At 42.4% G+C, this 19207-nt stretch overlaps 1 protein-coding gene across 4 annotated transcripts in view; it reads right to left on the reverse strand.

Moving 5' to 3' along the window:
- RUNX2 (RUNX family transcription factor 2) overlaps positions 1–19207 on the reverse strand; it is a 148204-nt gene that overhangs the window by 114200 nt on the left and 14797 nt on the right. For all 4 annotated transcript variants that reach the window (XM_041750757.1, XM_041750747.1, XM_041750739.1 and 1 more), the window contains exon 3: positions 18876–18980. In XM_041750757.1, the coding sequence (XP_041606691.1) occupies positions 18876–18980 (105 nt within the window). The remainder of the gene's footprint in view (positions 1–18875; positions 18981–19207) is intronic.

Genomic DNA, 19207 nt, shown 5'->3' on the forward strand with positions numbered 1-19207 from the left:
GCCACAACTGACAATAAAGTATGGCTAGTCATAAACTTTCACAAGTTATTAAAGGAAAAGCTGGCACCCTGCTCATTTTCCCTACACAGTAAGCCCTCTAGATGTCCTGATACGTTCAACATAATACTGATTACTCAACTTGGCTCTATTCTCGATTTTGCTATGTTTCTTCCAAGTTGGCTTCTCAAAATTCTTTCATCAGCACCCAACATTCAGAGGCTCGGACACAGAGCAGACCAGCTGTAAGTGTTTGCCCAATTAGTGAAGAAAGAGAGGACATATATATCTTATGAAAGCTGACTTTGCTTCCTGAGGTTAACTGATTTTAATGACCAAACTTGTTGAGGACAACAATGTCTAAGTATCGACATTAGAATTTCATGGAATTGCTTACAGGTACTTCTTAAGTGCGTAGAAATCTTGGGATTTAATGTCCTGATGTATAATCATCTTTTTAAAGCAATTATTTTAAATAACTTACAACCGCAAGTCTTCTGACTGCCTAACAATTGAGACCAATAATGTGACTATATTTTCCTGATGTGAAAACTATCGAAATCCATTCCAAGAACCAGACAAATAGCAACAGGTCTAGAACTAGGAATATAACTCAGCCATGGTTAAGCTTCAGGAGCTCTTCACAGTAGCAAACACTAAGTAAAATAATTTCAGAAATTAAAAAATGTTTTTTTCCAATAGACTTTTAGCATAACTTATTCCAACTTTGAAAAGAATGAAAGGAGAATTTATAAATTAGCCAGAAAAGCCACCTATTCCTTCATTTTTTTTAAATTTTATTTATTTATGATAGTCATACAGAGAGAAAGAGAGAGAGGCAGAGACACAGGCAGAGGGAGAAGCAGGCTCCATGCACCGGGAGCCCGATGTGGGATTCGATCCCGGATCTCCAAGATCGCGCCCTGGGCCAAAGGCAGGCGCCAAACCGCTGCGACACCCAGGGATCCCCCACCTATTCCTTCAAACACAAGGATCATCTTCCATCCCTCATGAAGTTTTCATTTACAGTGATATTTGACTCATCCTGTTGAGTACAGGGGTGCATAACAAAAGTGGTAATAACCAGAGGCATATATCTAGATCATCAGGTTTCCTTCCTCTGGTCAGTTTGTACCACAAATCTCATGCTGCAAAAGCTACATTTCATCTTTCATTGTCAGATTTTTTCCAACTCAGTTGCAAATTTTTATGATATTTCAGTTCTCCTAACAAGAGAGAATGAAGTGGTCACGCCACTCCATGCAGGGCTTCTCCTGGGCTGTGACTGAGGATGGAAAGTCAACCCTCAGCAAAAATGGATGTTCCGTGTTGTTATATCCCATCAAGTCCCTTCCTAATTAACTAACTTCTATTCCTATACCACCACTGGGCTAGCAAGTGACAGGCTAACTACAATCAAACCATATCCTCGGCACAGCTCCTGGACAGCCTGGATGAAAGCAAAGAGAAAAGACAGCTCTCCTGCTTGGGTTATTATAGCTATGTGGCTCTACCAAGGAAATGCTGCCTCAGGCCTGACAATATATATGGAACCAATATATAATATATAAGGGGAGCAAAAATAGGCTCTATAAATAAGAAAATGGGCATATATTCTACATTTTAGTCCATCTATGATTTCCTCATTACAGAACCCAGAAACCCCTGCAGCCCCAGCCCCAACCAACTTCCTTGCTATGTCTGATCTGTGCCATAAACATAGATTTCTAAAAGTACCCAGGGGAGTCCATGTGGGAATCCCCTGAGAAGTGATCAAGGCACAGTGATCAAGGCACTTTTTCCACTGGCACGCTATCTGAACACCCACTCTTGCTCCCTTTAAATCTGAAGACCTTTATGAAAACCTTTGTCCTTCTTGATGAGCCTTTCGACATTACTACAGCTCTGTGTCCAACCTCCCTAAAGCCCCGGCGACTGAACACACTCACTTGGTCTCAATCACAGTTTCTCAAAAGGAAAGGGAAGTTGGTTTTAAGTCTTACTCCAGGTAAAAAAGCTCAAGAAGAACAGATGACAAAGCCATGTTGGTGGGGGGAGGGTATACCAATGGGCTTGTGTTGCCTCAGAGAATATATGATCTGTTTCATAACTTATTCCTTGGTCCACAATACTTAAAAGGTATACAGATGATAAGGAATAAATGCCCTTCTGCTGTCTACACACGTGTAAGGAAGAGATGTTTCCAAGTAACAAAGTATTCAGAAGAGAGCTCCTTTTTGTAATAGGAGTAAACCACACCTCTTTTCCCTTGCTTTTCCTTCCGACTCTCAATCTCTTGACCTCAAGAGCAGAGAAGAGGAGACACGAATCCCTTTCAGGTCGACTTTTGCTACAGGAAAGGTAGCTCTAATTTTTAAGGATCCTTAGAAGGGGTCTTAAAAATAAATTATCTGAGGGCGGGGGAGACCCAAACATAGAGATCATGAAAATAAATAAATAATGTACCAAAGTGCTGAGGCCACAAAGAAAATATCACAGACAAGAAAGGAGGCCAGAGAAAGGAAGTGGGTTGTGCAGCCAATGGTGGGCTGCGGGCAGCTCTCCAACAGTGATGATGCTTTGGAAAGAGTAGTGGCTCAAGGGTCTGAAGTGTGCTTAATGAACCAATGAGCCCAAGTTATTTTGGAAGGAAAGAAAAATATGTTTTCTGAGTATTTTTCCTTTCCCCTAGCTTAGCACCACACCCGCTTAGCCTTCGTCCCAGTTGGGTCACCTGTTTCAAAGTCTGTTTCTTTCGTCTCTTTGATTATTTTTTTCCTTTAGAGAAAATTATATCCACTTAGCTCAAAACAAAGCACTCATCTGAGAATGCTACATATGTGCACATACTTTGTTTTTCATAGTTTCATCAGAGAGCTATCATGAGTGCTTAAAGCAAACCATCTGCAGGTGTGCTAATTTGTTATTACAAAAGTTGCTCCAACAGGTATTTAATAAGCAAAAGACTGGATTCAAGAATAAATCTAAAAATAAAAACTGACGTTTGGCCTCGCTGAGAGAGGCTAAAGCCAGGAAACAAGGCTCTTTGCTTCCCTGCGTCCCAGCTCCAAAGTGGACAGGATGGCACACTCAGTAGGTCTTTCTCAGGTTTGTTCTGCTCAGCTTCGCCACTGCTCTGCCAGCTTTTAAATGCATGAAGGTTTCTGTTTTCAGAAATAAATCCTGCTCATAAACGCTCTCCTTCCTTCTCTGTGCCCATACATTCCTTGAGGGTGATTTGTGGATCCCATCTCTCAAACTCCAGGTTACATGAACTTTGGTGTCACCTGGAAGTGCTTTTAATTTCTCCCAGGAGGAAGGAACAGAGAACAAAAAATGAGTCAACTTCATAAAACCCCACCTTCTGGATCTGGCATAGACAAGTCAAATATACCTGAGTTTTTCCAAAAATAAAATCTCACTCGGTCCCTCATTCTTGATAACACTTCTGTTATAATTACCAATAATAATTTTTTTATCATGTGGCAGATTTGTTCCTCTTTTTTGGTCATATTTTTCTCAATCAAAGATTCTAATGGCCATTGAAGCAAGACAAATTACCCTCATCATTTGTGTCTATAAACCTCTGCAACTCTGAGCTTCAGAATTATAATGGGAACCAGAAATAGTGCCTCTGACTTTAAAAGCAGAAAGGTGGCGCTTTGTTGCACTTCATAAACACACAGAGAAATGCTAATATGGAGGGGATTTGAATGAAAAGCCATCTGGTCAAACCCTTAGCCTTTAGTCACCCATCCTATTTAACAACTCTTATAGTCCAGGAGTCCTTCTCTAAATCCAACCTAAATCTATCATGCTTCAGTGAAAACTTGTTCTTTCTCTGACCGTGCCAGAAACAAAACAGCTGGTCACCATACACAGCTTAATAACTCCTCATAATTTTGAAGTCTGTTATTAAGTCATTTCTGTCTCCTCTTCTTGAAGCAAAATAATCCCACGTCTTTCAACTTATAGGTTCAATTTTACAATCCTTTAATCATCATCAATGCTCTGCGCTAAACATTCTTCAGTTTTCCATGTTGCCTTCATGTTTTGAAACCCAGCTCACCTTTGGAATTGTTTCTCGTTGTCCATAAAAGCCCGAAGACTCGACTTGAATGGTAACCTACTGCTTTGTTTGGGTAATTTTTGGTACAAACCTGCTCCTAGGGCTCCTTCTAGAAGAAAAAAACATGTTCGTCGGGACCCGGTGTTCTTACTACTTAGTGCTGGTCACAGAGCAGCCGTTCCCCTCCTCCCCCATCTACTCCCACTCAATCTTCCTCACCAGACAGAGCTCTTCCAGGTCTTTCTCAACTTACTTTCCCTAAATGATCCTATTATAAAATGAGTATCTAGCTAATCTGATCTGATCCACTTATGTAAACCAAGTTATTAACCAAAAATGTCTTCAAATGTGTTCTCCATGGCAGATAACATCTCTGCAGGTCCTGTCCTCAAAGCCTTAACCCAAAGAAGAATCTTAGGCACCCTGGCGAGGATCACACGAGAGAGGTTTAGGGCCTGTGGGGGTGGACGCAGAGAACCCTTCTGTGCTCCTCACATTACGCTACGGAGACCATGGGTAGAATGATACAACCAGCAGCTTTGAGGGAGGTGATTCTGGTTATCGTTTTCTGCAAACCTTTTCTCAACTTCGCAGGCATTCTCCTACTGCTTTCTCTTCTACCAAAATTAGACAATAGATTCTGACACTGAGCATGTTCGGGGCTTGATACATGATATGTCCTTTACCTTGAAGCGTCTTCCCTGGCCTTCTCGGAGCTGGCTCCTTCTCACCCTTCAGCCTTGGCTCTAATGTCATCTCCTCCCAAGTGGTCTTCCCTGCACACTCTAGAATAGGTTCCTACCCGTCCCCTGATGCCCCATTGTTCTTTGGGGCATGGCTCCATCAGTTCCCTTTAAAGCACTTATCACAATTTACAATCAGATGCAATTAAACACAAATGCTGATGTGCTCATCTCTCGTCCATCTTCCCCTCAGGATGCAGGCTCCTCAAAGGCAGGGATCGTATCTGCTTTGCCTCGTGAGCCTGGCACCTGGCTAACTGTACCCACTCAAAAATCATTTTTGAACGAATAAATATCCCCACTGCCAGAGATATTTACATTTTTAAAGCAGATCTAATGGTCATTAAAAAGGGGCTCTGGTAGCTATAATAAAGGGGGCAGATGTTTATAGTGGTGGGATTGTTTAGTAGGAGGAAGGGGTAGGGGTCCTCCTCCTCGGACCCATGCAGTCTTAGTCAGACGAGGCCAGCCCGCCCTATCACAGAGACAGCTGCTGCCTCTTCCAAGACCTTCACTAGAACCTGCTGTCCATCCCATTGTCTCACTCCTGCTCCTTCAAGCAACCTATCTCGTTTCCAGTTATTCTCTCTCCTTTTAGCTTCAACAGAGGCATGCCACTTAACAGCATTCCATCGTTGTCCTGATGCTACTTCCTTACTACCATCACCTCCACAAAAGGACCATCAGTGCCACAGGAAAACATCCAGGCAATTAGCATCAGAACACGAGCAGTGGCAATCTTTGGAGATGTGATTAGGGACACGTTTCATTCTCTTAACTAATTTTTACTTTCTACTCTTTCTACCATGTACTTGCCCACATTTTCTTCCCATGCAACTTTTTTTAAAGATTTACTTATTTGAGAGATAGAGAGCAAGTGCACATGTGTGCATGAGTGAGGGAAGGGGCAGAGGGAGAGACTACACACTGAATGCAGAGCCCTAGCCAGGGTTCAATCCCACAACCCATGAGATCACAACCTGAGCTGAAACCAGTCTGATCCCATGCCTATCAGACTGGGCCACCCAGACGCTCCTCATGTTAACTTTTTGAAGGTGCCCGGGCAGCTCAGTTGGTTAGGCATCAGACTCTTGGTTTCTGCTCAGATCATGATCTCAGAGTCATGGGATCAAGCCCCACCTTAGGCTCCTTGCTCAGCACGGAGTTTGCTTGCCCTCTCCCTCTATTTCTCCTCCTGCGCTCTCTCTCTCTCTCTCTCTCTCAAATAAATAAATAAATAAATAAAATCTTTAACTTTTTGTTCGAGCACTATTTCACTGGTATTGAAGTAAGTTTCTACTGAGGGTTAACTCACACATCTTATTTTATCTCACAAAATTCAGTGTTTTCAGCTCAGTTAAACTTCCATTTGAGCGAATTCAAGACTCTTCAACAAACATGTGCACACACACACATACACACATCTATGCCTTCTATGTGTGAGGCCTTAAACCCTGCGACTTATTTGCCACAGAGCACTGCTACTACATCTCCAGGTTTCCTTCTTAAGCAACGCCACTTCATAACATCAACCAAAAGCCCGACCAGGAGCTTCCACAACTTCCATGACAAAGCATCAGGGAGTCTTAGTGGTGAATAACCAAGCAAGACGAGACCTGGGCTCCTTTCCCACCTCCACAGATCATCTGCTGAATTGCAGAGCAACATAGAGCCAACGAGTTTTCAAATGGCCATGCCTTGGTTTACCCACCTGTAAAATGTACAATGCATCCCTCAAAGGGGTGTAAAGAGAATTGAGTGAGGTAATGTCTAAGTGTTTGGAACTCCTTGGCAGAAAGGCGCTACATAATTACTATTTGGTATTTAAGTTGCCCTTCATGTGCGCCAAGTTCTTTATGATCATTCCTTAGGAGTTACTCCCAACTACTCTGAAGCTGTCTTCACGCCTATTTCTACTTGAAGGACAAAGAAATTGAGCTGGACAGTAATTGAGTGATTTGCCCAGGGTCAATAACATGGCACTGAGTCCTCACCAGAGGAATTTCCAGGTCCTCCACTTCTTTTAACCATACCTGAAGCCACATCTTAAATACAAACTGCCCGTACAGACAGACTCCCCGTTAACCTACTCTGAAATAGCCCTCACGATACGGAAAACATTATAACTTGTTTTTGCAGGTAGTGTGAATGGTGAGAGGGTGAAACAGAAACCAAAGTTCTAGAGTTAGTAACCTTGACTTCATAGTCACACACACACACCCTTTTTTACACATCCATGTTTCTCCTCACTTCTGGTAAGTATAGCAGCCTATATTCTGGTACCTTCCTCATCTTCTTGAAGGGCCTATCTTTTTCTACCAATGATTTCCAGGGCCAAATCTAAAGAGACATAGAGCCTTGGTTAAATCATCCTGAGTACTGCCCAGCCAAAATGCATGCTAGCATTTTTTACTCAAGTTGTAGGTCATGAAAATCAGTATCAAGAAGGTAAAGAGTAAGAACATGCACATCACAGATGATGCATAGGCAGTCGGGGGGCTAACGGAAAGGCAGAGAGTACCAGCTTGCTTAGGTGTGAGCTGACCTCTTCCCCACCAGCCACTTCCTGCCCAACCCTAACAAGCAGTGCACAAAGCCAACCCTGGAGTCACCTTGTCCACTGTGCCTACAGAAGTTCTATCCCAGGTTATGGTCTCCCGACTCTCTTAAACCATGCTCCTCCATCCATACACCTATTTTTCTCTCTCTGCTTCATTCAGCGACTCATTTACTGTATATAAGAAGCACCTTTTGGTTTGGAGACCTGTACTCTCATCAAATGACAGGAAACGTGTGGACAACAATATCTAAAAAATGCTGCTCTAGTTCTGCAAAGAGCAACAACCAATAACCTTTGAGGATCAGCTATAACGAGTTTTGTGGGTTTTTTGCAAACTGAGTTTTCAAATGGCCATGCCTTGATTTACCCACCTATAAACTGTGCAATGCATTCCTCAAAGAGGTTTCTTTGGGGTTTGTTTTTTTTTTTTTGGCTTTAACATAAATTTGGGTTGAAAGCTCCAAAGCAACCTAGGCCCTGCCTGAGTCAAAAACAGTGGAGTAAGGCATTTCATTTCCTCTCCCTATATGCCTCTTTCTTCAACCCCTCCCCTCTGCTGGAACATTCCCTCCCACCTCCTCTCCACCATTGGTCTTGGACCCTTCAGAGCTCCCCACAGTGAAAGGCACTTAGGTCCATTTCCCTTCATCCATCTTCCATGAAAACCTATCCATACTGTATTCTCTTCCCTTCAACCTTACTCTGACTAGCCTGGTAATAATGCCGGAAAGTCTCAGCACAAAGGAAGACAAGTACAACAGTCCCCCTTATCCACAGTTTCACTTTGTGCAGTTTCAGTTACCCACCGTCAACCACGATCCAGAAGCAGATGATCCTCAGAACGTCAAGACAGCAGCCTAATGCTATGTTACGATGCCTACGTCATTGCCCTCACTTCATCTCATCATGTGATCATCATCATCACAAGGAGAAGGGTGAGTACAGAGGAGTAAGATATTTTGAGAAAGAGAGGATGGGACCACATTCACATAACTTTTATTAGAGTATACTGTTATAATTTTATTATTCATTGTTGTTAATCTCTCACGGTACCTAATTTATAAATTCAACTCTCATAGGTATGTAGAGATAGAAAAAAAATAGTATCTGTAGGGTTCAGTACTGTCCATGGTTTCAGGCATTCACTGGGGGTCTTAGAATGTAGCCACTGTGTGATAAGAAGGACTACTATAGGGCAGCCCGGGTGGCTCAGCGGTTTAGCGTCGCCTAGCCCAGGGCCTGATCCTGGAGTCCCGGGATCGAGTCCTGCATCGGGCTCCCTGCAAGGAGCCTGCTTCTCCCTCTGCCTGTGTCTCTGCCCTCCCCCCTCTCTCTCTCTCTGTCTCTCATGAATAAATAAATAAAATCTTGGAAAAAAAAAAAAGAGGAAGAAGAAGAAGAAGGACTACTATAGTGTGACTCTCAGGCACTAAGGACAGATAGACTTTCAGTTGGGTGCCCTGCATATCACAGTAGCTGGCATACACAATGCTGCCATTTTTAGGAAGAAAAACTCAGAGTTTACCACTAACAGGTTCTTGTGAAGGAACTACTAAAGGATCTGTATCATGAAAAAGGAAACTGAATCCGGAAGGAAGAACTGAGGTGTAGGAAGGAATGGTGAGCAAATAGATTAATAAACGTACCGTTTAAACAGTGCTAACAATTAATCGGAGGAGTATAAAAAGTGGATAAAAAATATCAGATGACCAAAGACAGAAGACAGAAAGTGATGGCAATTTAAAAGTATGCTGAAGTTCTTATAGTATCCAAGAGGCAGACAGAGATCATGATTAATTAAAAAAAACACAAAAACAAAAACTCGGGCACCTGGGTGGCTCAGCGTCTGCCTTCAGCTCAGGTCATGAAGGGTCCTGGGGTCGAGTCCCCTAACAGGCTCCCCATGGGGAGCCTGCTTCTCCTTCTGCCTATGTCTCTGTCTCTCTCCCTTTCAGGAATAAATAAATAAAATCTTTTAAAAACATTAAAACTCTTAGGTATTTATATTTGGGTATATATATATGTATTTTAAGACATTTGTTAATTTTAATTCATAATGTAAAGTACACTATGCCATTCAAACTGGTTCTTTAGTGAGAAGATGACCATATCTTAGATAGCAACATGATTGTAGCGATATCTTGTTCTAAACTTTGTTATTAATAGCATGGAAATTGAAATTTATTTGAGACTTTGTTAAAAAATTTTAATCTGTCAAAAACTACTTTATGTTATTGTTCTTAATATTAAACTGTTCTCATTTTTAACTTAAAAAAATAAAATAACGATTTTTTAAAAAGACAGATATATGTGTTGAAACGGTAAGGGTAACTACTAAAAGAAAGAAAGAAATTACATGTTAATTTTCAAACTAGTAGAAGAGGAAAGCCAGTACGTATCTAGAACAAAACTGAATAAGAAATATCCTGTAAAAGGGAAACACTTGACAAAAGAGGAAATACAGAAATACAAAAAACAAAAACTCACACCTTAAAATTATAGAATCCTGCATTTGCTAAGAGTACGCCAGACCTGCAAAGCATCAGAAATCCATATTGCGAATGTTGACCTGCAACAAGTTTGCAAGGGTTCAAGCAGGCAGTGGCCACCTCCAAGGCTGACTGAGGTCCTCCCTGCACACTTGAGCCACTGTTTACTTTCTAGTGCTCAGGGCTTCATTAATTACTCTCCCTTTATCTCCCAAAACTTGCTCCTAAAACAGGATTATGGATCACTTCTCTTTGACTTAATCTGAATTTAAATCTGAGTTACCATTTCCAGACGTTTGGACTTAAGCCTTAGCTCTGAATTTGAATGAGGTGCTCTTGTCTATTAGCAAATAGATTTTAGCCACCAGTGCACAGCAGCAGAGAAACTGGGAGAGGAACAGGGAGCTCTCCCATTGCTACTAAAGTACCACACCCCAAATACAGTCTCCTACTTGAACTGTTGCATATGACCCTGAATTAACTTAGACCTAAACGGCCTAATTAATTTAGACCAATTTCCAAAAGGTACATGAAAAACATGAGCAATTATTGTCCATACCTGCCTAGATTAAAAAAGAAAAAAAAAACAACTTTTGAGATTTTATGTGAAGACTACAAGATGTGGGATCCCTGGGTGGCGCAGCGGTTTGGCGCCTGCCTTTGGCCCAGGGCGCGATCCTGGAGACCCGGGATCGAATCCCACATCAGGCTCCCGGTGCATGGAGCCTGCTTCGCCCTCTGCCTATGTCTCTGCCTCTCTTTCTCTCTGTGACTATCATAAATAAATAAAAATTTTAAAAAAAAAAGAAAAAAAAAAGACTACAAGATGTGCTTTCGTGCACATGACAAATGCATCCTACAAATATGCTAGGTAGGAACAAATATATGACCATAAAGAGCAGCAACACAATCTTTTTCCTCTATTATCTTTAAGTATACTATTCATTCTCATCTGGTCTAGTCCCTCTTGAAGAAAATGTGATAGCATAAACAAAACAGAAGTAAGACAGTTCAGTGATCTATCAGGAACTTTCTTTCTTGGAAAGAACATTTTTTTTATAAATTAATAATAAATTCATCAATATAAAAAATTCTTTTTCTCTCTCTCACGTCCCTAACACTGTTTTGAGAATGAACGATTTCTGACTTGTACCAAAACACAAACCACTGATACACTAGATCAAGTATATGTGTGTTTTTAGGACACATACACCTGAAAACCTGCCATGCGATAACTTAGTTAGATGGAAATGTATCGACTGGAACATGCATATGGAAGAAAATGTGCTCCTACTGTGAAAGCCACAGCTCCTTGTTAACACAAGTCCCATACAATGAGAAAGCACCCGTCAGAACTGGGAAGCCAGGGGGAAAAAAGTGCAGAAGAGGGACACAAGCATGTTTTAACGGCTGTGCTAATTTGCCATGAAAGGATGTTAGGGCCATAGCTCCTTGCTACAGCATGCCATGTGCTGCTGAAGTAAATTACTGCCATGCAGTCGGCTAGCGGAGGAATGTGTAAACAGGCCATATAGCCTTGCATCAGTTCCACAGAATGTTGCACAACACAAAATGCTTCTCGATGTGTCATTTCCTTCTTGGCCATCTTCCCAGCTCCTGACAGTCAGTCAACAAAAAAAAAAAAAAAAAAAAAAAAAAAGTACTGAAAGAGATTTAAAACTGCTCTTCTCAAGAGCACATTCCACCAACCACCAGACATGACCTCTAGCAGCGCTTCTGACTGCCCCATCTTTCTTTAAGGAAAGGGAACAGTTTTGTTTTGTTTTACCTGCTCTTATTCTCTTAAGTCAAAGATTTTCAACAATGCTCTAAATACTAGTGACCAAATGATTAATATTCATGACAACCAAACCATGGCTTATATTTACTGACTTGTAAATATCAAAACATGGCATTTACCCATAATTTCCATTCCTTGGGCACTTCAGAGACACATGAAGAACTAGGGGAAGTCTCCAAGGCAAGAAGTAACCGGCTTTTCTACTAATGCTCTGCACTAAGGACTGTGGCATCAGGAGTATGGGACAAGACCTATGAAGATTTTCTCAAATTATCTTCACAGACAGAAAGATTATGAATGCCAAGAACTGCATCCAGAGATGTCCAGTGACCTTAAAAAAATTCTTCTGTTAGCCCTCCATGCAACACATATTACACATTCCCCGCCTTTCACGTGCGGCCAACCTCTAAACAAGCGTTCACTGTCCATAAATAAGCAGAGGGCATGGGCCAACCACCACAAGAAGTCTATTCTTTCGCGCAACTGTGACGAAGGGTGGTGGAGGATGAAGGCGAGCTGCCGTTGAAATTAACTGGAATGAGGAAGAGAAAAGGCCAGCCCCTCGAATCTCGAATCTCTCCACCCTCCACGGGGCTAGAAAAAGCAGGTCTAGGTACAACAGAATTAGAGAATAATGAGATGATGCCATGCCCAGAACCACCCTGTTTCGTGTAAGTCTGTTAACTTAGGTTCATAAGGTAACATTTCTTCAGCTGGAAGTGCCTTAAGAACACGGAATAATAAAACTATCTCCAAAGAATTATAAACTTGTGATGCACAGATGAGAATGTGCAAGCAGGAAAAGAAACCAGTTTGGCTGAGGACCTAAGCCTGACAAGCTGAGTGAGCCAGGGTGCTGAGGCAGTCTGAGAAATATAAACATTACCTTGCACTTCCAGACAGCCTCTTCCTTGCCTAGGTGCCAGCCCTTACTCAAGTCAGAACTCAGCCAAGCAGGGGGGCACCTGGGTGGCTCAGTCGGTCAGGCATCTGACTCTTGATTTTGGCTCAGGTCATGATCTCAGGGTCATGATCTCAGGGTCCTGAGATTGAGCTGGAAGTTGGGCTCCCCACTCAGCACAGAGTCTACTTGAGAGTCTCTCCCTTTCCCTCTGCCCCTCCTCCAGCCCCACCCCACCCCTGCTCATGCATGTGCCTGCTCTCGTGCTCGGCTCTCTTTCTCTCTCCTCAATCTATCAAATAAGTAAGTAAAATCTCAAAAAAAAAAAAAAAATGCAGCCAAACAGGACAGTGTTGCAGGAAAAGAAGAGCAGATCTTCTTCCTTCTCCCACCGGGTTAGGACAGGGAGCTAGCTGGTCAATAGTGAACGGTAGTGTCCCAGCAGGAAGGACACAGATGACAACTCTGGTCTCTCCATAAAGAGTAACTATGATTTGCTTCCCTAGGGCACAGCATGCAAAAACTTAAGACACCCCCTCATGTCTGTCAGGCTATCAGGTTTACAGATGTGCTAGCAAGTGAGAACTTCCAAAGCTGGATGATATAAACTATAAAACCTCCAGGCTCTTCCATTTGAGGATTCATAAAATACTTCTGCTACAGGCTTGCCATGTTGCCAGGCAAGGCTAATAACCTCTTTATGTTCAAACATTAAATGTTCATCTCTCATAGGAGTATTGGTCTGGTGCACCTCCATTTGACCTGCAAATACCAAGTACCCAAGGTAACACTCACCCTTAATTCATCTAATAATTACCAAATATCCTCCATTTGGAAGGAAGTTACGATAATTAAAACTGAGAGTCATGGGCAGCCTTGGCTTAGCGGTTTAGCGCCGCCTTCAGCCCAGGGCGTAATACTAGAGACCTAGGATCAAGTCCCATGTCGGGCTCCCTGCATGGAGCCTGCTTCTCCCTCTGCCTGTGTCTCAGCCTTTCTCTCTCTCTCTCTCTCTCTCTCAAATAAATAAAATCTTAAAAATAAAAACAAAACTGAGAGTCACCTTGTAGAACTGTTTTTTTTGGTTTTTTTTTTGTTTGTTTGTTTTTTAAGAAACTAAGGTAGGTAGGAAAGTAGGGTAAAGACTTTGTGATTTTGATGGTTGGCTTCTTGAATGGATTTTAGCAGGGAAGAGGACCTCTGTGATTATGAATTAATGTAACCAGAGGGCACTGGCTGGAGACTCAGCTCTCTCCTTAAAACTCTGATAAGAAGCTGATGGGACTTGAACTACCTCCTCCCTTGATGATAAAGCATCACGGTACTGTGGCCAAACCTGACCCCCCTAGCCTCATATATCCTGCCCTCTTGAGTGCTGCACAAATCCTGTAAACACTGGACAGAAAAAGAAGCAGAACTTTAAATGTCCTCCAGATTAAAAAGTCAAGAGACCTTTCAGAAGACGATGCCTCAAAAAATATCATTTCTTCTGTGGCAACAATGATATCTGCTATCTAGGCACTTAAGGAAGTTGAGGTACTGGTGAACCAATGAACCACTACCCCCATCACTCATGTCTTTGTGGGTTTCTTCCCCTTCAACATAGGCTGCAACTAACTGTATCTTGCTTTAACCGACAGCATATGGAAGAAGTAATTCCATGGCAGTTCTAAGCTTTAAGAAGCCTTAAGAAGGCCTAAAAGCTCCCATTATTGCATTTTTGGGAGCCCTGACCTGCCATGTAAGAAGTCAGACTGTGCTTGTGCTGGAGAGATGGATAGGCCACGTGGAGGGGGAAAGGCTCTAGGACTACAGGGAGAAAGAGAAAGGCCCAGCTGTCCCATTGTTCCAGCCAAGCCCAACCTTCCTGCCATCCCACCAAGGCAGCAGACATGAGAATGAAACCATCATGTGTGTTCCAGCACCAGCCACAATCTTCTTGCAGCCACACAAAAGACCCCAGGCAAGGCCACAGAAAACCCATCCAGATGAACCCCAGGCAGCCCACCCAAACCATGAGGAATAATAAACTGGTCGTTGTCTTTAAACATTATGTTTTGTGACGGTTTGTTATTTAGCAATAGATAACTGAAAAAACAGCAAGAGAATTAAAAGGATCCTGACTACGTAAGGTGATTTATTTTTTCCATCCTCTGCACAGCCAATAATACCTTTTCCATCAGTCCTCTTCCCTAACTCAGAACCACCACCACGACTCTGCTAACCAAGTGTTCACCTTCCCGTAGAAACTCTTTAAGTCAGACTGCAGTTGGAACCAAGGGCACACGTGGAACAGAGGATCCTAATAGAAACTGATGTTTGAAAGAGTTAGGCATCCAAATGCATTACCGTTGCTGCTGCTGCTGCTACACTGACTTCTCCTGCTGGCGAACATACGGCAGTTGTTCTTAGGTGCTCACTTGCCAACAGAAGGTCAAAACGCCTTGCCTAAACACAAGACTTACAAATTTGGGATCTTAAGTATGATGTCATGTCTTAAAATGATAAGCTGGCAAAGAAAACAAATGGCATTTTGTAAAGATGTGCACCATTTTCATGTTTACGCTACTTAAGATGAAGGTTCTAATAAGTCATCGGCTATGTTCCTTTAAAGGGAAGTTTTATAACTGAGATGAATCACAACTGCAAAAGATCAAAGTTAGAAAACATCAATGATGCCATGGGGTACTTTTTAATCTTGTAATGAGTGATGATCATGTGCGCTCTTATGAAGTTAGTCCAACTGCCAACGCCAGATGTGTATATTAAGAAAAGAAGTTGTTTGTGATGTGACAGCACCGGTTCAGCTGCCAGAGACAGACAACATAGAAGGATGGAACCTTCCTGCTTTTTGAGTGAAAAGCAAGTCTTGGCAGATGTGCTGATGCACAGGGCCTCAGAGTGGGGCACGAGTGCCATCGCATCCTCTTTTGGACTTTTCTTCACTACAAACAAATTATGGTGATCATCACTTCTGCACAGCTGTCCCCAGGCAGCAGAAATACCTGCTCAAGGCACAGTTTATAACACTTCTTACTGTCATTTAGTAATGAGCAGAAATTAGCAAAACCATCTGCAAGGAAAAAAAATAATACACGAGGTAGCAGAGCCTAGATGGTATCTATTTCCTGGAAGCATACTGTAAGCCAAACGCTACAGCAAACTCCTGACACTGAAGGGAATTTATGCAGTAACAACTCACACTTAATGATCACTTACTACATGATGGTCACCGTGTTACGTATTTTACATACATTACATCATTTAAGGTCTTTGCGGCAACTGACGAGGAAAATACTATTATTATTTTCACTTTAACAGATGAGGAAGTTGAGGCAAAGGAAAGCCAGGTGACTGGCCTACCACCATACAGCTAGTCAGTGGTGGACCTGGGATTCAATCCAGACAGTCTGCCACCAAAGCCCACACCCTTCATCACTATGCTTGGCTGAATAAAGACCCAACCAGTTAATCCAGAACTTGTCCTTGTCCAAATACCTAATCCACCAAAAGTAGCCTTTTTCAATATATATATTCTGATCTCTGGAGGAGGGAGTAAAATTCCATTAACAGGTATCAATGATATAAAATCCCCAACCCCAAAAAACCATTACAATAATAAATAGGTAGATACTATCTCTGTGACAACCACTACTTAAAGAATTATAATTCTGCTGGAGATAAGGTGAAAACGATTACATTGTCTTTTTCTCTTTGGTCAGGAAAGCCTTTTTCTAAAGCCCTACTGTTAAGGGTTAATAATAACATAAGCCACTTTGAAATCTAGAGCAAGGGATGGCAAATTGCAACTTGCATACCAAATCGGACCCACCACCTGTTCTTGTAAATAAAGATTTATTGAAACAAAGCCACAACCGCTCGTTTATGTATTGGCTTGAGCCAATACATAAGCTACACTGCCAGAGCTGAGTCCTCATGACAGGGAAGATATGGCCCACAGCGCTGAAATTATTTACTATTTGGCAGTTCATAGAAAAAGTTTGCCAACCTGCATTCTGGAGGATTCTCCATTTAACGTTGTTTATGCACCAATCAATCTAAATCCTATTATAGTTGAAGAAAATGCAAAATCCTGGGCATCTTTCACACCCAGGACTCTCAAATTTAAAGAACAATACTGAGAAGAGTGCTATGCCCTCAATGCCCAGGATGGCCAAGAACAGAAGGAAATAATCCAGTAGAGAGACTCAAGGTTATAGGACTAAAAGATTCCTGACACCATACCCATCCTTGTATCCAGGCATTGAGTTTGGCAAGCCACTTCATAAAGTCAGAGAAATGATATCATATTGTCACACACGTTTTTGGTTGGTGAAAAATGTTACTCAGTGGTCTGCCACTCAAGATCCGTATCTGCTCCCCCTCCCACCCTCGGCGCCAGAGCCTGAACTCAGGTCACACATAGATCATCTGCCCCTCTACCCTGAACCCTCCGTGCTTTCAGAGCATTTCTCTGCCTTTTCAGGGTAGTAAGCCTATCAACTAATTAATTCTGCCAACAACCTCTTGGGAAGGAGGTAAAGTCACTTGAGAGAGAAGTGACTTTCCCAAAGCTACCCTGCTTTCTCATCTTTTGTCATCACTTTCCTGCTTCCTCTCCCAACTATCAACTTCTGAATTTCAACTCCTGAATGTATGGACTCATACACAAACAGAGGCACACAAAGACACACACACACACACACACACACACACACAATAATGGTTTTTCCAAGAAGTGAGAAAAGCTGCTGAGATCAGCAGGAAACATCTTTAAAAGATAAGTATTAGTAATGCTAAATGTTAAAAGACTGCTGTCCTGCTTATGCATGACTGAAATGGATGTCTCTGCCTTTTCAGGAACTCGAGGGCTAATTAGATAACATGTGGCTTCCATCGCAAGGCATCTTCCCCGATTTATGGCAGTCCACGAACGTCAGCCAAAGCCCCAAACCAGACAAGACAGCCCTGCTCTGTTCTAGTCACCTGCACTGCATGACCACTGGCTCCTATGACCAGAGACGTGGGGCGACCAGAGATATGTGTGTGGCCACCACCTAACAGAACATTCTCAACCTGAACAGAGCCAGCATTGACCCAGCACTGTGAACCTAGAAGAAGCCATACACATGAAAGGAGGAGAGAAGAAAAGCCTCAAAGACTGGCTTTTGAGGCAGGAAACCTCCCCAGTTCAGACAAGCAATGAGCCTTTGTGAAAAGATAGTGGCAAGAAGAGCCCAAGGCACCCTTCATTCACTGCTAAAAGATGTTGCTACTTGGGGAGAGGAAAACTTGACCTTTTCCTTCAGTTTTAGGGGAAGAGAAGACAGGTCACTCTGGCTGTCCTGGCAGGTGTATCATTATATATAACAGATATTTCTGCCAGCTGTACCTCTACTACAAATCAAATAAAACTCTCTAAACACAATGGTTGGGGCTCTGATGTTTTCACTCATCAAAGGTAGAGTTCAATATGTTTCCACTGGCACAGGAGGTTTCACGTCATATATATCAAATAATCTTTAATCCCCAAATACATTTAAATGCTGCTCTACCAAATTTGATCAAATCGGTTCTGGGGGCGGGGAGTGAAGTGGGGAAGAAAATCTATCTCAATTTAGATTTAGGAGGAAAATGCGTATCGGCCCCAATGGGTTATGTGTACTATCTTAAACAAACACCAGGATAAACCCCTTGGGTGTCCAGACAGACAAACACACAAAGGCGGATTTACACCTGGTTTGACTCTATCTGTTAAAAGAAACTATCTATAACAATTACCAGAACATGACCAAACAACAGTGTTGTAACAATCAAGCAAGTTATCATTTGCAAATAAATTCTTTGTAATTAACCAATGTGCTCTTTATAAAGGGAATTGAGTGGGCGAGCTAAAAAGTTAAAACACATTCTTCGACCATGGGAAACACACGCAAATGCTTTTTGACTAAGCTCAAGATTTTTCAGTCTGTTGTTTCCTTCCTCAGCTCTCATGGGTCTGGCCTGCCCTGTCTACTGTGCACAGCGGATGAGCAGAATGTCTTTGCACATAGTTACCGTGACCCAATAATTACCCCTTCATGTCCCCCCGAGTTAGGTTGGCCTTATTGATTTTGTGACAAAGTTCAAAGTGTAATTTGATCTCCTACAAACTGTGAAGCTCTGCGAACTGTCCCCTCGTCCAAACGCACGCAGGTAGCAAAGTCTGCAAAGAAACCGTTTTCACGAAAGTAGTGCTGACAGCTCTGGGATAAATTCCTCATAGGGTCTCCACACACCCTGTTACCGTCTCCCAATAGGAAGGCAAGTACTTACTTCTGGGTTCCCGGGGTCCATCCACTGTAACTTTAATAGCTCTGTGATAGGTGGCTACTTGGGGAGGATTTGTGAAGACAGTTATGGTCAAGGTGAAACTCTTGCCTGCAGATGTAAAAGGGGAAAATCCACAGTGAATATAAAAAGACAGCACCTGAGATAACAGAGCAGCACAGACTTTCCAAATTGCACTCGAGCATCTCTGAGGAGGTCATGAAACAAAGAGACAGGGCTCCTTATTCTCAATGACAAGGCCTCTGATGACCACTTTAGGGAGTGATTAAACTCGCTGTGTACAGATCTTCGTCTTCACTGCAGGGCTAAACAAGAGA

Source organism: Vulpes lagopus, chromosome 1, assembly GCF_018345385.1.
Source record: "Vulpes lagopus strain Blue_001 chromosome 1, ASM1834538v1, whole genome shotgun sequence".
Taxonomy (NCBI): domain Eukaryota; kingdom Metazoa; phylum Chordata; class Mammalia; order Carnivora; family Canidae; genus Vulpes; species Vulpes lagopus.